The 21,578-nt window shown below is 40.1% G+C and overlaps 2 protein-coding genes across 3 annotated transcripts in view; one reads left to right on the plus strand and one right to left on the minus strand.

Moving 5' to 3' along the window:
* Positions 1 to 17,349, minus strand: part of frmpd1b (FERM and PDZ domain containing 1b) — a 30,435-nt gene extending 13,086 nt beyond the window's left edge. For both annotated transcript variants that reach the window (XM_015031500.1, XM_015031499.1), the window contains exons 1-4: positions 17,033 to 17,349; positions 8,906 to 9,058; positions 4,363 to 4,473; positions 717 to 889 (exon numbers count right to left, since the gene is read on the minus strand). In XM_015031500.1, the coding sequence (XP_014886986.1) occupies positions 717 to 889; positions 4,363 to 4,469 (280 nt within the window). In that variant the 5' untranslated portion in view covers positions 4,470 to 4,473; positions 8,906 to 9,058; positions 17,033 to 17,349. The remainder of the gene's footprint in view (positions 1 to 716; positions 890 to 4,362; positions 4,474 to 8,905; positions 9,059 to 17,032) is intronic.
* A 2,075-nt stretch (positions 17,350 to 19,424) lies between these two features.
* tomm5 (translocase of outer mitochondrial membrane 5 homolog (yeast)) lies at positions 19,425 to 21,105 on the plus strand. Its single transcript, XM_015031507.1, has 2 exons — positions 19,425 to 19,662; positions 20,806 to 21,105. Exons 1-2 carry the CDS (start codon positions 19,542 to 19,544, stop codon positions 20,838 to 20,840), a joined length of 156 nt encoding a protein of 51 aa, XP_014886993.1. The 5' UTR covers positions 19,425 to 19,541; the 3' UTR covers positions 20,841 to 21,105.
* Positions 21,106 to 21,578: the final 473 nt, after the last annotated feature.

A 21,578-nucleotide genomic window follows, 5' to 3' on the forward strand; every position in this document is an offset into this window, starting at 1 on the left:
TAGCCTCATCTCTCTGCTTTCTTCCTCTTTATTTTTTAAGTCATTCTTCCTCATAATTTGCTCTGGCCTTCACTCTTTTTCTGACTCCTCCCACCTCAAAGGCGATACGCATCTCTCCCCTCCGCCGTCCTTTACATTTTCGCACACTTTTTTTTTTTTATGTCGTGTTTGCACTTAATCCATTCGCTGCTGACAAATCCCGCTCTCTGTTGGATGTCCCCAGTTATCACCTCCCTTTCACCTTCTCACCATCTTTCTCTGGCAGCAGACAGCAATTACAGAGATGAGGGCAAGGTGGGAGTCTCCTCTAGGCCTTTTATCAGCTTATTTTACAAGATTGATGTCAAAGCGATGGATCAGCATCTTCGTGTCTGACTTCCTCCTGATACCTCCAATCAGAGAGGTCTAAATGAAAAGTGATTGAATTCAGGAAGGACGAGCAGGTGGCTCTGCTGTTTACGTGGCCTGCTCTGGCACAATGCCGAACATGATGGGTGAAGGCCAAGAGAGACTCAGTGTGTGTGTGTGTGTATGTGTGTGTACATGCATTTGTGAGTGCAGAAACACAAAAATGTGACTTGCTGCAGGCAGAACACAGTTGCATAAAGCAGGTGGCTATTTGGAGAGAAGAATTAGAAAACAACTTACACTCATCCACATAGACAAACACGTTACACAGACACACACACACACACACGCAATCATTCAGCATGTACCTGGGGCAACATCCCTGACCAGCAGGGGGCTGTCTGTGGTGAGAGTGAAGCCATGTCCGGTGCTCCGGTCCAGGACGGGGTCTCTGGTGATCTGCAGCGTCAGTTTAGCCTGGAAGCTCTGACTGGACAGACTGTTGGAGCGCTGCGACCGCCCATCGCCGAGGAGACGCTCTCTGAGGAGGTCAGAAAGGAGGACAGGTCATCTGGTGGCAATACTCATCCACAGATACTAAGTATATTTATAATTTTTCTTAATTCTCTTTTAATATATATAATGTACCATTTGCATTATATTTTCACTTAAAACTTTACACTTTAAGAATTTGGGAATTAATTATGTCACTTATTATAGTTTCAGAAGAAATGGGGGGGTGGTTATATTTTTTTTTTTTTTTTTTTTTTTGCTTGAAAGTCAAATATAAGCTCTACAACCATTGGAGAACTAAATTTTAGCCCACATTAATCTTGTAATATCTGTCCATTTTTCCAGTTGCAAGGTATCCAGAACATGACTTTATGTTTTGGGTTTTTTTCTCCTTTAGAAATCTACACAAAAAAAAAGGAACAAAAGGACAGAAACGGGTGGATAGATAATGCTACTGTAAAATGTCATGTGTTCCAGGAAACTAACATTTGTCGTAATCCTGACAACACGAGAAACATGATGGTGGCAGCATCATGCCATGGGGACAACGAGCTGCATGTGGCTAACGCTACAATGGAATGGTTTAGATCAGGGGTGGCCAAGTCCAGTCCTCGAGAGCCACCACCCTGCAAGTTTTAGAAGTATCCTTACTCCAACAGACCGGGATCAGCTCTACAGAGGCCTGATAACGAGCCAGTCATTTGATTCAGGTGTGTTGAAGCAGGGATGCATCTGAAACTTGCAGGATGGTGGCTCTCGAGGACTGGACTTGGCCACCCCTGGTTTAGATCAAGGCATATTCATGTGTTGGAAGGGTCCAGTCAAAGTCCAGACTTAAATCCAATTGAAGGTTTGTGGCAAAAAGAAAGGTCCTGTTCGCCGACGCTCTCTTTCCAATCTGACGTAGCTTGAGCCACAATGCAAAGAATGAGCAAACAATTCACTGCCCCATATAAGTATTCACTCCTTTTCTTACACGTCTTATGTGTTTTTAGTGTGTGTGGATGTTTAAGCTGGAAAGTTTAACTTGTTTTGTTTTTAAACATTAAAAATATTTACACAAGCACTTACTCAGAGTGTTTGTGGTACTAATATACACATGAATCAGCCCCTCTTAGCTAAAAATGTAAATACATTTTTGTAACAAATTACTTAGGCCTTGCTGAATTACTGCAGAATAAACCCCAAGAATTTTTTTATTCACTGCAAATCAGGATTCCTTCTAAAGCAAATTGCAGAAAGCAGCCTGGGATGGGTGAATATGTGATCTGGGAGCTTTTATTTTAAATTTGATGCCAGCAGCTTCTTCCAAAATAACTCAGCGAAACATGCAAAGGAAGGTATTATTGGTTACATTTTTATTTCTTTTCTTTTTTTCTTTTTTTTTTTTTTTAGTAAATCAGTAACATCAGAAAATCTAATGGAGGCTATGTCTTTAGGAAACAAAAACATGGAAATGAAATGCAGGGAAATAATATAAAAACACATCCAGCGTGCCCTGCGTTAAGAGGCATAGTTTGGGGATTTTAACGTGATCAGTAGTATCAGTAAAAGAAAAAGAAAAAAAGTTACTCTGTACAAAAGCAGTAAATGGGCAAGGATTTCATGCCCGCAGGTAAAAAAAAATAAACATACCTTTGTGATGTTTATTAATGCTGAGCAACAGAAACAGGACTTTAGAGCAACATGTTGTCATCTAGAAAGGCAAGTCTTTCTTTCTTTTTTCCCCCTTTGGTAAAATGTTGCTAAACCACATTCTAAATGCGTTACAGCAGAATGACTCCATGCACAAAGACCGTCTACAATGAGCCGCCCTCTAGTCAATAGATTGTATCACATCAACACTTCAGTCAACAAAACTTCAGAAGAAGTATTTTGTTACATAGAAAGAGGGAATTTAACTTTCAAGGAAGAAAATCATTAGAATCTGATGTCTGGTATGCTTTTGATCAAAAAGTTCGAGTTGACTGTATATTTAAATTTCATAAATTATGTTGCAGTTCACAGAGTCAGACGGTCACCTCAGCAGAATGAAGTTCACGTTCACATAAAGACAAATAGACACCTTCGTTCAACTCTAACAGTGCCATCCTCTCTTTGAGCCTTCTGGTCAAACTGAAGACAACATGGCAAAGTTTTCCCAAGAGCATCTACCAGTAGGAGTTCCTGGTATCTGCTTCCTCCTGCACCAAGAAAGAGAAAGCATTTCGCCGACAACTACAAGAGGATGGCGAGCGATTAAACGCATATTTGTGGTTTACTGAGGGGTGTGTGTGAGAGGGACAGTCAGAGATCGAATATGTACTCGGCAATGTGGTATGCGTCTTTTTGTTTGGGTGTGGGCGGAGATCTACTCTGTGCGTACACCAGGTTAAGAAACGAGCCTTCAAATTCCCCCAGCTTTATATCATCAGTTTCTGCTTTGCTTCGTTATGAGGAAAGTTTTGCAAAACTGAATAAAGTTGCTCTTAGAAGCGTCTGTAAGCAGCAACAATTTTACGCATTTTCTTTTGTGGATAGATTAGTTGGTGATGAATTTCACCTCAGTCTTCTTTTCAACATTGTTTGGTTAGATTTTGTGGGTTTTGTTCATTATTTATTTGCTTATTTTGTGGCTGCACCACCACCACCACGTTTAGCAGTTGATTGTGTTTTTGCTGAAATGCTGAGTTGGCTGCTACCAAACTTGCTTTGTGGCCAGGTTAATTAGACTCTTTACATCGCCCCAATGTAAGAGTGTGTGTGTGTGTGTGTGCGCACCACTGGCTGTCCCGTGTGTCCCAGTGATGGACTGGCAACATGTTCAGGTTGTAACCCACCAGACAGTTTTACTGCATCTGTCCAAAGGACATTATTCCAAATGTCTGATCGTTCATCTAGATGCAATCTTGCAAGCCTAAGTCTAGCTCCCATATTAATTAGATAAAAGAGGCTTTCAACAGGCACTCTTCCAAACAGGCCCTACTTACTCAGTCTTTTTCTAATTGTACTCACAAACTTGCTAACTAAGCCTTGTAGGGGCTGAGATGCGGCTCCTCCTGGGTGATTTGAAATTTCTGAATTTGCTGAGACATCCACTCCTGGGAAGACAGGCCTCTTTCTAAAATATGTTTTCCGCTTGTGGATTCTTTTCCTAAAGTGGAATTAGGAAGTTTGATTTGATTATGAAACAATTGCCTCGTAAGGGTCACATCTGTTGTCTTTCCTTCATTGCATTGCAACACACAAAGCAGCAAACTGTCAACGATAGACATCTGCAAATGATGCGAGGACTGACAATTTGAAGCTCCCCGTATTTTTTGAATACATAAAAGATTACTTTCTTTAACTACAGACACACATGATGTGTTGGTGTTTGTTCTTTTGCAAACACACCTGTCACACAGTTTGTTCCATAGCTATTTTCTTTTTTTTTTTTTTCTGGTTTCTAGGAATTTTCTCAGGTTTAAAAAACTTTTTTTTGTTTTTACAATCTTCTCTGCCTCCTGTTCTTCCCGTTACCTGCTCAGAGATTCTCGAGTGCGTCGAATTATTGTTCCCACCACCTGCTGCACCCGATTGGTCCTCCGAGCTGGAGACCTGCTCCTGCATCGCTCATTCTCCTCCATTTATCTGAAACAAAAAATAGGAAAAGAGTGAGGTGAGATGCTTGGGAGTGGCTGACATGACCACAAAGAATCAAAGCACAAGTGGGAAAAGGATGAAAGAATCTGGAAGGATCAAATCAATTAGAAGCCACTCATTGGGTTTGTTTTTGGAAATTTCAAAATCCATGCTCCTTTATATGCAGCAAATGTTGTCTGGCTTGAGAGCAATAAATAAACAGATATAAACAAAAAACAATTTAAAAGAGAGTCCTATCAGGAGAATTGGGTGGAGCTTATTTAGCATGAGCAACGGCACATGACTCGATCAGCAGCAACTGAACCGTCACACAATGGTAGGATTTGCATTAGAAATGTCAACAAATGTGCCACACTCTGCATGTTTGCTGCAGCTCAGCAGCTGTGCATTTTTATGCTTAGCTTGCCCTTTGAAGCGGGGAGCTGTGGTGACATGGTGACTGATGCAGGGGCTCGGTTTGGCCCTCAGGGCGGAAAGCTGTTCGGCGCTGACTTCAGTTCAAAAGTCAACTCTGTTTCTTCGACTACTTTTCTCTCCTGTCAGCCATTTGATACACGGCAACAGAGACGGCGGATAGTTCATTTGCATTTCTTTATTTCTTTAAAATATACTTTACAAAGCACGTTACACGACACATGTTTATGTTCAGCCTTTGTTAGAAAGCAAAACTTTCAGAGCTGTCAAATCAGATTTACAGTGCCATGCAAAACCATTTACCCGTCTTGAGGTTTTCCATAAAACCACAAACTCCAGAGGATTTTAAGTATTGCGTGGCTTTTAGAGTACAAGCAAACAGATACATCATTCCTAGATTTTTATTTGCAAATAAAAATCTGCTGATATGCTCAAGTAAAGTTGACTAATTGCTTTTAGAAGTCACCTTTTGAGTAAATAAAGTCCACCTATAATTTAATCTCCTCACAAATCCAGCCGTTCCGTGAAACTGACCGATACGTGGTCACCAACTAAAAGACTGATGGGGCAAACAAGAGAACAACAATAAGGCAAGAGGACAACAGTGACTGGAGGAGCTGCAGAGATCCACAGCTCAGGTAGAAGAATCTGTTGACAGGAAGACTGTCCGTCAAACCAGGGTTTTGTGGAAGAACGGCAAGAACTGAGTCGTAAAACGTTCCCGTTTGTGTTTGACACAAACCACAGGGGACACGGAGAAAACACGTTAGAGACGGTGTTTTCTCTAGCGTGAACTTTATGACCAGCACGCACAAAAATAAACTAAGTGTTGCAGAGGACTAACATGAACACATGATGCTCAGAGTGAAACCTTCTGATGGATGTTTTTTTTTTTTTCCTTCAGCAGGAACAGGAACACCGGTCAGAGTTGATGAAAAAATTGGCGGAGCTAGTTAAAGGTCAGCGCTGAAGGGAAATCTGTCAAAGGCCGCAAAGCACTCGACACAGGGGCGGAAATTCATCGTTCAGCAGAACAATGACCCAAACCATACAGCCAGAGCAAATTACATTCATGCATTTGACTGACCCAGTCAAAGTCCAGGGCTAAATCCAATTAAGAATCTTTGGCAAGACATTAACATCCAATTTGATTGAGCTTGAGCTACTTTACAAATTGTCCACATTTCTAAGTACAAATCCCTGAACATCTGAAGCTTTGGAGCTGCAATTGTAAAGGAAGGAGATATTGTCCCTGGAGATATTGATCAACCATGTTCCACACTTTTCAGATACATTCAAATCATTTTAAAAACGTGCATCCTTTTCTCTTTTCCTTTGAAATTATACCGTAGTTTAGGTTGGTCTATCAAATAAAACACTTACAAGATTAATTGATGTTTGTGGTTTTGCAATGCAACAAAATGTTAAAACTGTTTATGAGGATGGGGGTCAGGGTAATACTAAAACATGGCTTCGCTCTGGACGCCTCACTGATGACTTGCTCTGGGCACGTCCCTCCAGGAGGAGACCCAGAGGAAGACCCAGGACATGCTGGAGCTGGCCTGGGAACGCCTCGGGATTTCCCTGGAAGAGCTGGCCCAAGCGACTGGAGAAAAGGACGTCCAGGCCTCTGGACGTATGGATAAATACATGCTATGTTTATTTTCTTTTAATCTTTATTTACTCCTGATGCCTTCATTGCCCTCTTTACACCAATAGATTAAGTAAACCCAGAATATTTGGCCAGAACGGTGAGAGACTCAACCCAGACCTGATCAAAGTGGCTAACGATGATGGATGCGTTCCTGGATCCTAACGATCCTTGGAGAAACTCAGCCAAGACATTTTGACCAGCTCTCAGAAATGTGCGGGCCAGCTTCTTCAAGCCAAGCCTTTTGTTCAAATCTTGAAAGTCTTACACCAAACTTCTGGCGGCATGCCGCTTTTGTTCGCAGCATTTTAAAAAACATGCCTTTTCCAATAAATGAGTAAAGCTTGGGGTATTTCAGCGAAATTACCCTACTGTGCTTTGAGGTCTGAGAAAAGAGTAGACACTGCAGAGCAGTCAATAGTTGATGCAAAGAAGTGCTGCTGTGAGTCCAAACAGCAGGGTTTAAGCTCATTCTGCTGGTTGTAGGCCAATGCTGACTAACTTTTCTCCCTGTGTTAGCAGCTGTAGTAGTCCTGTCCCATAAGAGGATTAAACGCCCTCATAGGCCACTGGCCTGAACTGGTCAGGGTGTCACTTTAGCACCTCCTGCTTATCCGGATTGAAGCAGATTGATGTGGATGAGGAGGACTGGGTGAGGCGGGACGACACACAGATGGCCATGTGGGACCGAGTGTAATCACGGACACTTGTGCCGGTTTCAATCAGGCGAGAGGCACGAAATAATGGCATCTGCATCACATGCAGCTGATCGCAGAACACTTTCTGGCTTCTACTGAAGACATTCAAGATGTTATGTAACTATTATAAAAACACATCAGCACAAAGAGGCTGCAGAAGCATTCTAACATCTTTAAAATAGTACACTCAGGTTTGTGGCAAGACTTTAAGAAGGTGCTATTCACAGAGACTCTCCATCCAATCTCACTATGCTTGAGGAATTTTTGCAAAACCTTTAGTGTCCAGATGAGCAAACCTAGTAGACGTACTCCAAAAGACTTGGAGCTGAAATCACAGCAAAAATGTGATTCTGTCATTCAAAGTATGGTCACAGATGGGCTAAGTAGATGCACTCCACACTTTTCAGATTTTATTTATTAAAGAAAAACAAGTCGTTGAACTTAGAGTCATGCACTACTTTCTGTTGGTCTTGTTAAATAAACTACTGCGGGTTTTTTTGCTTCAAAATGTGAAGAAGTTAACACGTGAATATCCAATATTAACATAAACTAATTGATCATGAACAATGATTTAGCAGTGACCTACTGGATGCTTCTGTGACTAATGCTCTGATTCAGTGGACTGTTTTTTTTTTTTGTTTTGTTTGTATTTGTTCCAGACTTTTTCTATTGTCAGATGATGAACTGAACTGGACTGAACTGAACTGAACTGAACAGACCAGAACGCTGTGAAACTAGCAAAATATTTTTTTACAGCCTAACTCTGCTTTAAATCTCTCCACAACTTTGAACCTGGTCTGTCTGGAGCGTTCCTTGGTCTTCATCTTGATGTTCTCTAACAAACCTACAAGAACTTCATAGCTCTTCCAGATTCATGCTGAGATTAAATTACACACAGGTCAATTCTCTTTGCTAGTTAGGTGACTTTGTGTGGCAATTGTTTAGACAGGATTTTTATTTAGGAAAAAGTAGTTGGGACTCAGCAATAGTGACACATTATAGATGCAATTTCGCACCAAACCTCTTTTTGTAAAAACTTTTGCACATGTTTCCTTCCACTTTACATTTATGTGACAGCTTGAGTTTGTCTATGTCATAAAAGTGCTTTAAAATATGTTAAAATGTGATAAATTCTGAAAATGTCCAAGAAAGACGTTTCAGAGGTGATTCGTAGAAGTGGCTTTTTTGTGTTTAAATGCACCAGTCATTGTTGAGCAAGACTGTAATTTTTGCTGCTGCTTCTTCGCCCGTGTCTTTCATTTTCTCCTTTTGCTCTATAACCTTCTCTGTCCTTGCAGAGTCAGGTAGTCGTCTCCGATGTCAGTCTCTGTGGAGCAGCAGCAGCAGCTGAGGCGGCCGGCCTTTTCTTATATGCATGCACCCCAGCAGTGGCATTTGTTCTCAGAAACCATCAGCTTTACCAAAGCAGCTAGTTAGCACTTGCATTAATAAGAAATGCATGCTGACCCAGCATTTCAGCCTGCATGTCCCTGAAATTAATTGTGATAAATTACAAGAGCAACCAGTAGGTTATGAAATGTGGTTTGGGAATTTTAATCACAAACATTTTCTCAGAAGCTTCAGATTTTTCCACACGTCTCACCAAAGAGCTTGATGGTTAACGTTCTGATTAAACGTTAGTGAAAGCGTCACTCACTGAGATGTAGCTTGCCTCTTCAGGACTCCAAAACATGCATGCCCCCGTGTCTTCTGAGACATCAGCTCTGTGACCCCTCCGGGACTGGCTGAAAAAGGGTGGACAGGGGTCCTTGCAATCATCGGGGCCCCAATCTTATTCTGGCGCTGCCACCTGTGCGGGAAGAAAAGGCTGTCAGGAAAACCCGTCAAAATCTATAAATGGAGCGCATGTCCAAGCTTATATTTGGAACTAGACAAGGTATATCTGATTTATATTTGAGTCCTATTTATAAGTAACAAAGCTACATTCCAGTTGTTGATGTTTCCAATGGTGAAATGCAAGTATGTCAAGCCAAAGCAGATGTGAGCCCAAAGCAGCTATGTGGCTGTGGTTTTCCAGGAGGCCCCTCCTCTAAGTCCCAAAGGCTTCCCTTGCTTGCTCTCTCTCTCTCTCTCTCTCTCTCTCTCTCTCTCTCTGTCTCTCTCTCTCTCTCTGTCTCTCTTTCATCCTCCTCTCCGTCTTTCTCTTTGCACGGCGCTGTAGAAACAAGGCACTCCGTCTTACAATGTCTGGATGCTTAAATTAAATTTTCATACAACCCAGTTTAAGTCAACAGTTTTTACTGGGAGTGTTCTGGAAAGCCAAAAAAGATGCAGTTTAGAGGAAAGAGAGTTGCTGGCAAAGAGAAATCTTGGCCAGGGGTGAAAGAAGACAAATCTTTCATACAAGCATCAGAGCAGATATGGCTGAAGCCTTAGCTGGCCTCTGGTTTGGGGAGAAAAACACGCCTGGGGAATGCTTTGTAGCCGAATAAAAATAAATATGCGGAAAACGTTTAATTTTGTCCTTCGATGTTCATCGGTGAAGTCTGCTTTTGGTGCAAAAAGAGGGTGCAAATCAAGAAAATGACTGCCTCATCCATGTAACTCTCCAATCAGGCCCACACACAGCTCCTTTAGGAGGCCCATGTCTCCCACTAGAAAAGCCAGTGCAGGACCAAGGCGCACATAGAGCAGAGCACATGAATAATACATGGACCTAATGCAGCTAGCTCAGCCTCCAAACGCCTCCTTCTGCCCCTCTGCCAAGACAGGCAACAAGGACAGTGGCTTGAAGAAGGAGAAAAGCGATGGAGAGGTGGAGACTGTAGAGGGGCTGAGGAAAGGGGCAGCAGCACAGAAAGAAGAATTAGCTAGGGGAACTAAAAGGAGAAAAGGGGCAGGATATCGAGCGAGAAAGCAAAAGGGGGGAGAATTTTAAAGAGGGTGAAAAGGGCAGGGCAAAGAATTGAGAGAGCAAAGCTACAGGAGATTGTGGGGGAAAGAACAAAAGTTTCTGCAGTGGGAGGCAAAGGAGGACTGGAGGAAAAAAGGGGGTTGTGAAAGGGAGGACTGCTCCAACATCTGTGAACAAACAGCGCCTGTCAAGAGAAACTAATAAATCAGTATCTGGTCAGTAAATAAACAGTAGAAACGCAGCTGAAACACTGTCACTTTCTTCCTCTGAACTTGCAGAAATGGAAGATATGTTAGCATTCCTATATGTCAAACCTGACTCGCGTATATTTGTGCATCTAGAAAGCATGTGATGAGTTTGCTCCTCATCCAAATCAATATGCAATCTTGACGTAGCCCTCTGTTGTCGGGACTTAAAGTTCCCAAGCTTGCCACTCGTAAATCTCTGCGTCAGACTCCCTCGGTCGTTCTCCCTGTAGCTTCACGTGGAGGTTAAAAACTGGATCTGCCCCTCGGCAATCAGAGCCTGTCTCAGTCCTCTTGTTTCTATGTCTGTGCCTCGTTTCTCTGAGACAACCAACCCCCCACTCTTACTGCTCATTTTCCCACACAATGTGTCTCTGTCTGTGGCAAAACAGTCTGTGATTCAGCCCCCGGTATGAGCACACATGCACTTCATAGAAGTGACTCCACTCGCTCCTCGGGGGATTCAGAGGTGGTACTAAAAGTGTAGTTTCTGTGGAGCCTGCTGAACAGAAAACTGTTCTGAACCCAATTAGTGCTGCCAGGGTCGTTCGGGGTCACAGCGGGCTAGAAAACCCTGCACGGACACGGTCTTTGGAAGTAAAATTAGGCCCTTAAAATGAGCAAAAAACATTAAGAAATTGCTCTTTAACAAAGCCTTGGCCAACTTCCATTACTGGCTAAATGAATTTGCTACATTAACCTCCTGGCTACCAGGAAAAAAAGTATTGTCCAATCACCATTTTTGTAAAATCCCACAGTCTTTGTAAGGTATTTAGAATATTTATGCACTTACTTTGTCTCTTCCCATAAAATGTGTTATTACTGTTGAATGCCATTTTTATGAATTAGAAAAAGGTACGTACAAAAGTCCCACCCCTTCACATGTGGTATCATTGAAAAGCCCTAAATGTCCCCTCCAGATACCAAAAGGAATTAATTCAGTAGAATGCAGGGGGTGGGAGATATTCAAGTTTAGAAATTGTCCTCTACAGAGGACAAAAATAAACTACTTTTATCCTCCTACAGTCAGGGGGATAAAAGAGATAGAGTTAAAAACAACTAGACATTCTTTAAAAAAAAAACTTACATGTAGTGTAAACATGATTGAACAATCTCATGTTTTTGAGATTATATACTTCAGAAATTGTATTACTTCAGATTCAACAGTAAGATTTTTTGTTCTCTTTTCTCATTTAATTTTCAAATCTTGTTTTTATTGTTGATTTTATTACTATTGTTGCTATACAGCATTTTATAAACTCAGGAAATGAACCAGTGTTGGATTTGTGCATAATAATAACTCATCAATGTCCAATTTCTTACCAGCAAAAAGCCCATTAGTTGTTGTTTGCTCAGTGGAGTCTATTAAAAGCGCTCCTATATGATGACCTGGTGACCTTTTTCCAAACAAATTATTCTTGCCAGTTTTCCTACTGTAAACAAATGTTGCTATCAGCCAAAGATGTAAATATACATCACAGTCTCTGAATGATTAATTCATTCCTCAAAGAAAAAGAGCCATGCAAAACAACCTGGCCGTGCATGAGAATGATACTTCCCACCTTGCTTAATTGGGGATTAATTGGAATTGTTTGTTTTGTTTTGTTTATTTTGGAAAGCTGTGTTCAATTTCAGGTACTTCCTGCAGATGCTTTTTATCAAATCTGAAAGCCTTGCAATCGTTAAAGTTAATATTCGTGATTCAACAATGAGACAGAGACGGGGAGTAAAAGGCATCCGTGGGAGAGTTTAAAGGCAAAAAACATTCGACAAAACATATTTTGGTAAGCCCCAAGACTTTTGGAAAAAATATCCTGTGGACTGGTTGAGGCAAAAAGTGACTCTGACTAAAAGTTGTGTTTCTTGATATGTGTAACTTAAACTGCATTTCAAAAAGAACATCAATACCGACAGTCAAAGCTGGTGGTGGTACTGTTAGTCTTGGTTTGCTTTGTTTCAGGATCTGGAAGTTTTGCTGTAATTGATAAAACCATAAATCTGGCTCTCCGCCAGGAAATCCTAAAGGAGAACGTCACACCACTAGTTTAAGCTCAAGCACAATTTAGTGGGAAAATTACTCAAAGTGCTTCAGCAAATCCACCTCTGAATTTATAAAAGTAAATAAATAATGTTTTGACATATGAAGGTTTTGGATTGGCCTACGCAAAGCCTGTATTTAAATTTAAGAGGGATATTTGAGCATTCATGGAAGAAAACCATACCTTTGACACAAACTTCAGAAGAAGAAAAAGTTATTCAAGACTTGGACACATTATTTATGTATGTGGAGCGCTGCATGGCGTTGACAAACTGTTCCATACAGAAATCCTTGTGTTGGCATGTGTGAGAGGACACCCCATAGTATAATCCATTCCTCATCTCCTTTAACACGAAAACAAATTCACGATCCGCAAAGCCTAATTTAAACTTGCAGGATGTTTTTTTTTTTTTTTTTTAGGCTCCACAAACCTGACGGGCCCCGATGGTGACATAAAACTTGGACTTCAGGTCCCACAAATCACAAACAAGCGTATATGCGTAAACTCCCTCCCTGGTGGAGCACAACACACCGGACACAGCTGCACCACAGGAGGCTCAGGGCTGGAGCAGCAGGGGTTGGTTCAGCAATTCAACATTTCATTTAAGCTCACAGTTGTTGCCAATAAAGTTGGACACAGACTTCTGGGAACACTGAGTCCTGAAGCAGCACACTTGGCCCAAAGTACGTGTGAATATGCGTATCGCAAGAGGTGAATTGGGGAATTTGAATTTATGTGAAGCAGCTGAGCTGCTTCAAATTTCATAAGTGCAACAACAAGAAGGCGGCACGGAAAATGTCTCATCGAGGAATGAGAAGTCCACCTTTTCTACTTTTTTTATTCAAGGCTTATTGTTGTGAGTAAGTTAACATTGTGCTGAATAGGTTGCAAAATAAAATGAAGAATAAGTATTGTCAAATTTTCCACATGAAATGGTTGTTTAATTACAAAATATAAAAAAAGGTTTCAGAGTTGTTAGGAGAATAGATGGAGCTAAATGCAGGACAATTACAGAAGAAACTGTTAGAGACCACAAAAGTCTTGAGACTCAGATCAAACCATGTTCGTGTCTTGTAATGGCTCAGTCAAAGTCCAGATCTCATTTCATTTCACTTTTCACAATTTGGGTTGTGAGAAACTTTAATAATCAGTTTTCTTTGGTCTATAGCTCAGTCGCTGCTATAAACTATGTTGGCATCAATTATCTTTATTAGAAGAACATATTTTTGCCATTTCCAGCAACTAAATCGCACAAAACTGTCCCAAACATATTAATCTGCAAAAAGCTCTATTTATTTTATGAGCCTTGTTTTATCTTCATCGGTGGAAAGATTGCAACTGTTGCTTTATTGAATTCTGCAGCTTATTTCCCTGTCTGTTGCTTTCCAGACATAATCACATCTTCTCGTCTTTGTTCAGTCCGTCAGCTCGCTCCATTAGATTGATGAAGGCGGCGAGCTTTCTGTACGCCAGTTGTTTCATTTCCCCTTTTCACTGGCGGCCTGGCAAGATTTGTGCTTCCCCAGCTAACTATTAAATAATGTGTTGTTTAATGCGATGCATATCATTACAGATCCTTGTCAGCGGTTCTGAGCGTTGATGAAAAGACATGCAGACAGACCCACACTGAGAACATCTTGATGTCTGAGGAAGGTCTTTGGATGCAAGTCTAAGGTATCTGTCTTAATTTTAGCCAGTGTCAATTTCCTTCAAGTCTGGAGATCCTTAAAAAGCTATGCAATAAAGGCTTATCTTGAAGAAAATAAAATATGAGGGTCACTGAGTTTGCAGGAGGCAGTTTAAGATCTATGGGCCCTGGAACATTATATAAAATATAAAAACTAATTTTTAATTTAGACCTCTGCTGTTTGCATGCTGTAATTTATCATCAGTAGGACCAATTACTTTCTGAAGGCAATCCAGAGCTTGTTTTTTTAAATCATGCCTTTATGACTTGATCAGTTGCAGGTTGGATTATTGCAAATTATTTCACAATTACAGCTACTTTAAAACTCAGCAGTGAGAACATTTACAGAAATGAAAAAGAGGGGGGGAAAATGCAATGATACCTGATAATAAAGCTCTTTTGGACTCAGTCAATATTATTTGTTGAAGCTGTTTCTGTTGTGCAAACCTTCCAGGAGATTCAAGTTTTATTACCGCTCCCTGAAGAGTGTTCCCATTTTTAAAAGTAAACTGGAGACATGCTTTTCATTCCTACATTATTTTGTGGATTGTAAATAAACTGACTTTATTATAATTCAACTTTTAAATTATTTTTCAGCTTTTATTTTGAATTTGAAAATAATTTGAATTGAAATCATTTCTTATTTGTATGAACCTTTTATGTTTGGTGTACTTTTTTGTCTTTAAGCATTTCTCTTTATTTTGTTACATTCCGATATTGTAATTCCTTTATTTAATAACTGAAGTCTTCATATCCAATTTTACTAATGTGTCTTTCACTAATAGAATTGTTTTCTAGCAAATGTTTTGTTCCTTGCACTAACATATGTGGATACAGGCTGTATGTTTTAAACCAGCTTCTTTAGCAATGACTTTTCGTTGCTTATTTTGTTGACGGTGTCGATGACTGTCTGTTGGAAAAGAGTCAACTCAGCAATCTTTTCCATTATCATAGAGATCCTAACATTGTGTTTTTGTATTGGGAAGTCTTTAAACAATGAGCGTATCTTAAGACATCTTATGTAATAACAAAATGTTTTGACTAACTGAATTTTGTTAGCTGAGAGCTAGTGATCAAGATAAACATAAATAAGTAAAAGTCAAGTCAATACTTGAAACATAAGTTTGTGTAAAAAAATTGAATATTCATTTCTTGAATTAAATTAACTGTAAATGTTATTCTACTTTATTCATTTTTAAAAATGTAATTCCTCATCTCTGTATCCTTGTAGCTGTCCTGCATAATATTGACACTTATTTATACTTTACAATTCATGCATCTAGAATAATTTAGCAAATTAATATTTTTTACCTATTTTATCTGGATGTCTGGATGTTTACAATATGAGTGAAAGCTCTTATATTTCCAAGATGTCATCCAGTCATAGACAGAGTTGGCCTACATTGTGGCACCACTGCTGCCAGTCAACTCAGCGATCACCATGAAGCTGTGGCATCAATGAGGTCATCTCCCCCTTTTTCCTTCACAGGGGTCAAACTGCCACAGTTTGTGCTACAGATTAAATACAATGATTTAACCCTGCTGCATGAATTAGATTAGAAAATTACTTTAAACAACAACCAGTTCTGCTCAGGAGTATAGAGTGTTTATCGGGCTGAGTAGACTGGAGCAGCAATCATCATCCCTGCTTCACAGTCTGGCCTGCAGACATGGAGGGAGACTGAGGGAGCGATGAGGGGGGTGGAGGGGGTAGGAGGAGGAGGAAGAGCAGAGCTGGCTGCAAAAAGTGGGACAGAGCTAGCGCTAGTAGATTGAGGCATAACGCTGCCGTGAAAGCATCAAGTCTGTCCTGATGTGCAAGTTCTGCCCGTCGTGATTTTCCTTCGGCACAATGACCTCCCATCACATGCTGTGAATAGCACACATTCCTGAATCACACCGCACAAAGCCTGGAGCAGTTGGAGCGCACACGCGCGCTCACACACGGGGAACACAAGAACGAAAGCAAAACACCGAGCATCCATTTTTGTATGACAGAACCAAAACAGAATGCGGATCTGATTTATTTATTTTAGGAGCACCGACTTGCATGCTCTGACGTTGAGGATGAGGATAGGGGGCAGAACTCTGAACCGCTGTGAGCGCTCACATTGTATTATGTCATGCATTAAATGAAGGCCCCCAGAACAGCAAAACGCATCGTTCCGGTCTAGTTGTGTTGCACAAGAAGAACAAAATGTGACTTGATAGCTAAAGGATACGACTACAAATACAGAGGGAGAGAAAAGACGGGGACCACCGTCCTACTATGGCTGTACATCGCCTACGCCCATTCAAAATGTTTTACAACCCAGATCCTGACATCACCCCCCCATCCCACCCTTTCCTCCCCACAATGTGTGATCCGGCAGGATTTAGTCCGTGCGTTTCCAATGATTTCACTGCGCAGACCAGAGCGTGGGTTTCCGTTCCTGCTGCACCAGCCATGTGTGTTAGCGAATGTGGCGATTTAAATATGGTTGATTGGTCAGCTCAATGCTGCCGGTAATTCTGACTCATATTTAACACCTAACTGACCCGAGATGTGAGAGCGAGTTCACCCATAAATGCTTTATAATGCTCTCAGAATAATCGATGTGTTTCTCATCTCACTGACCAAACAGTAACTTAGACAGGTGGGCGCAACCGTGGCCCCAATGTGGGCAGAACAAAGAAAGAAGGGGGGAAAAAAGGGTCAGTGTCTCGTTGGCTCGTTTGTAATCTTAATCGGATTTAAATGTCTCGTAACCCTGAGACACACCGGGTGTAACCCGCAGTCGGTGTGCAAGTGACCGTCATGTCGTGATCCGGCTCCACGCCGTAAACGTTAAAACGAACGGCGAGGATTGGAGGCGATAGGTGCCGCCGGTGCGTCACGTCCAGCCGAGCGGCTCCCCTCCATCAGACAATAACACCGGGAAATACCGAGAAGACTCACCTCGTGGTCTGAGGAGGACACAGACAGACGGTCCGGGGTGTGTGTGGAGGGGGGCTTAATCCCCCTCCCGAGAAGATCGGTGATCCGGAGAATTTCAAAAGGGGGGTGAGAGGATGGTGGTTGATTGCGAGAAATCCACGGCGTCCAGCCGGAGCAGAGGATGATTCTGGTGGTGGCTATACGCTGGATGCTGTCATCGCGCTGGGACTGCTCTCTCGGCTTTAATCCGCGGCCCTGAGCTCAGAAATAACCCACCCCCTCCCTCTGCCAGCGTCTCTCCTCCCTGCCTCCATCCCTGTCTGTCCGGAGGACCCGCGCCCCTCCTTCACTAAAAATAAAACCCAAAAGATAACGATAAAATTCATGCTGTTGAGAGAACCTGATACCTTTTAAACTGTAATGCTTATTTATGCAATATCATTCCCTCATATCTCCGCCTTTGCTTTAGCAAACAGTCTTTTAAATATAGTGAATAAATATTCACGAATAAGCTAAGTTCATTGATATTGAATAAATATAAGCGCTTCGTTTAATTTAATTAGCTCCCCTTTTCATTAATTAGCTCCCCTTAGCATAAATGTGTAATTGATAAATAAATAATGCCCTATTATTTATCAGTTATATCTACTACAAAATTAACTAAAGACGATTTGCTTTTACTGTGCTGAACCAGATATTTGCATATAATATAAAAACCGCACAGACTTTTTATTTTCTCTATGTCAGTCTAAATCTCTCATGTTTCAGATCAGTTAAATTATTTCTATTTGATAAGTATTTTTTTCTCTTTTATGTTTTTTTTTATTATTAGTAGTATTATTATTATTTCTTTCAAGTCTTTCTGACCATAATTTCCAAATGCCTGGAGATTAATTCGTTGCAGTCATACTACTCAAGCAGACACTCTCTGTGGCCCAGAGATGAAAGTATTTTTGTGCAAAACAAAACTAAAAGCCTGAACACAGTTTCAGTTGTTTGTCTTGTATTTGGCAGTTTTGAACACAAAACTGTTTATATTATTACTTCTTTCAGTTTTCACATGCGCTCATAATGACACAGAGACATATAAGACTATAACTGAGAGCAACATGGCTCTGTGGCAGAGCAGTCGTCAATGTTGTTGTCCTCGGTTGGATTCCCAGCCTCAAGTCATTTTTAGCAAGGCTTTCTATTCTCTCTCTGCCTTTCCTCCTCTCCAGCTTCTGATGAATAAAGGCCATTGTTGTCATAAAAGCCTTTAAAAAGGCTGTCATTGAGGTGTTTGGTAATAATGATTACCATAATATTATAGGAAATGGGGAAAACCTTCAAGGCTGCGGGCATGTTCCCATCTTTGAAGTACAGAGGTGACTGCAACACGGTATGTTGATTTGCAGGAGGTACTAGAGTTCATTTTCAAATGTATGGCATTGTGTAGAAAAGAACATTATGTGGATTTATTGAAGCAACATCACAAGACATCAGCCTGGAAGTTAAAGCTTGTGAACAAGTGGGACTTGCACATATAAGCAAAGACCTCAAAATAAGTTGCAAGTATAGTTTACGGACAACAAGATCAATGTTTGGGAGTGGTCATCACAAAGCCAGAGATCTCAGTTCTAAAGGCCATTTGTTCAAAGACTTAAAAAAAAATGTTGTGTGAGCAAAATATTCTACAAACCTAAATGTAATATTTCCATTAGGAAAGAGATTTATCGCCTATCCACACACAAAAACGAACCCAATAAAAACACCAGTAGCTGTGTAATATAATGAACAAACAAAAATAATAAAAAAAAGAACAAAACACAGCATCCCAATTTTGATCACCAGAAATCCGCAATATGTTGTTGAATTGTATTAGTATACTTTGGGCATTTTTGGAAAAAAAGAAAAAAACAAGAAAAAAAAAACAACTGCTAGGAACAGGCTAAAACTAAATATAGAACATAAAAAAGTAAATGTGTAGGAGACACTGACAGTAACAGGTGAATTGAATAATACATTTAGAAAATAAGATGAAGTCAATGTCAGCAATAATACAAAATTTACCAGTTCCTCACATTGGCCTATTTTTTCCATCTCCATGTAACAATTTAACTTCATTACACACAATAATACAGTAAAGAATTTACCCAAACATATTTCTAATATCTGCTATTTTTCAATTAAACATATGAGCAAAATCATATCTTGATTTTACTTATAACAAAAAGACAAACAAACAAAAAAGTTTTCCAAACTAGCCTATGAAAACTACTTGGTTAAGTAGAGAAAAACCAAATAATCAAAAAGACACTATCCAATTCGTGTATGATACTTGTTGAGAAAATAATTATTGATATATTGTGTTCACCGTAGGAGGGCAGTGACGTTCTCAGAAAAAGAAAACGGGAACAAGTTTGTCCCTCCGTGCGCACCGTACCGCTCGGTGCCTTTGTTTCCGGTTGCGCGTTTCCGTTTCACGTGAAGGCAGAAGAAGGTGAAATTTTCAACCAGATAATACATCTGAGGAAAAACCACAACAAAAATGTTTAAACTTGAAGGACTTGGGCCTAAAATGGACCCAGAGGAGATGAAGAAGAAAATGCGGGAAGACGTCATCTCGTCCTTACGAAATTTCCTAATTTACGTCGCTCTGCTCAGAGCCAGTGAGTACAGACAAAAATGGCATTGAGAATCCGTCTATTTCAGTTTCTAAGTAATATCTAAGTTAAAAGCAGCTTTGTGCGTTTAATGTTTGCACAGAATTGTATGATTAATATTACTGTTTTTTTTATTTTGAAACAAATACTGAATCAAAATGCACAATATGTTCATTTTAGGCAGAATATTTTACCAGTTTTTGACCTGTATGATATTGAGAAAACATGCGACTGTGATATTATTGTTAAATATTGCGATGAGTTTAAGAATTTAAACCCACATTTTCCAGGCTCTTCCCTTTTTTCCACAAATAATGACGTCCCTACCACACTAGCTACTTACTATTAAGATCTATAGACGCGACACATACAAGAAATTTGAATATTATTGAAAAGTTAATTTATTTCAGTTACTCGGGTCAGTAATTGAAACTGAGTATATACAGATTAATTATTAATGTTTTCAGTCTTTGTTACTGTTATGATTTTCCTTTCACAGCTAATAAAAACATAACATTTAAGATTAAAATATTACATCAAGCCACTGTTAAAAATTATTTAAAAAAAAAACATAGTTTTTAACAGAAATATGGACTCGGTGAAAAGTATGTTTAATATCTGCATAAAAGTTATTTTCAAAAAGGCACTTTAAATCTAAAATAACAAATGAGCCTCATGTGAACTCATATTCTAGTTTCTTGAATATGACCATTTGGTGTGGACATAGAAGAGGAAAAGTCAATTTTGTCATTTATACTATTCATAAACATAATTTGAATGCATTGCACCAGAAATATAAGAAGTTTCCTAATGTTGCTTTCAAGCAGTCCTTTGCGATTGTGAAATTACACACTTAACTTGGAACTTGTTATATTGCGCAGATGTGTTCCCGTCATTCTGATGTTTATAGACTAACACAACTGTAACAAGCTGATCTATTTTTTTCTTGACTAAAATATGTCAAACAAGGCAAATCTATCGTTCTCGTGAGCAAATAAGCACTTTAGTACTTTTTTGGCAGCCAGCTGGTTGGCAGTGTGCAGCATCAAGTGGGAGACGGGTAGCCCCACATTACTCTTTGCTGCACAAAGCTGGTGAAACTCCCTTCATTCTCTTTTTATTTATGTTTTATGCTTCTTGTGTTCACAGCCCCATATGTGTTAAAGAAACTGGACAGCATATGAGTCGAGTTCCCTGGTCCATGCCTCCATCCACAGTTTCCTACATCAGAGACGGTGAGGACCTCCTCATGAAGCCAATCGGCCTGTTCCTGGATCTCTGGAAAACCACCAATATTTTTCCTTGGCCTCATCCGAGACTCTTGCTGTTCTCATGTTCAGTTTGTGAACTTTAGTCTTATTTTCTAATATGTAAACTTTGTCTTTTGGTAATGTGTCTACCAGTGTGATTATTCAACAAATAAACTATGTTGATTTTGTCCATTTAAAAGTGTGAAATTAATTATTGGAGTTATGTAATACTTTATATTGTGCTTCCGTTGTTTTACTGACCAGCCATACATTATCATAATGTCCCTTAGGAAGTTGCATCTGCAGTGCATACTAAATAACATGATTCTAGTATTATTCTGGTTGGATATTAAACACTGTTTCTGTTAGTTCATTTAAATTGGTTTCCTTCCACACACCCAGTTTCCAAGCGTAGATCATGAAGTAAGGATCATTCTACAAGCTCAGTTTAGCGTAATCCATTTCATAAACCTCTTGCGATGTGTGTTTGCGATCAGGTAAAAACGCCCATTTGTGTGAAAGGTTTACCAGTCAGACCCAAACTGTCATCCTCCTAACAAAGAACATTGTTTAGGATGTTCAGAAACTACCAGAGCTCAAGTCTGACAAACTGGAAGATCCCAAAATATTGACGTCCACAGTTAACCAAACCAGCTTATTAGTAGCATGGAT

Source organism: Poecilia latipinna, unplaced genomic scaffold, assembly GCF_001443285.1.
Source record: "Poecilia latipinna isolate Pla-1442-1.1 unplaced genomic scaffold, P_latipinna-1.0 Scaffold209, whole genome shotgun sequence".
Lineage (NCBI taxonomy): Eukaryota > Metazoa > Chordata > Actinopteri > Cyprinodontiformes > Poeciliidae > Poecilia > Poecilia latipinna.

Excerpts from the sequence above, each read along its gene's own strand:
- tomm5 (XM_015031507.1), top strand. The coding sequence starts at position 19,542 with ATGTTTAAACTTGAAGGACTTGGGCCTAAAATGGACCCAGAGGAGATG. Across the intron at positions 19,663-20,805 it reads CGTCGCTCTGCTCAGAGCCA|CCCCATATGTGTTAAAGAAA; the intron begins GTGAGTACAGAC and ends TTGTGTTCACAG.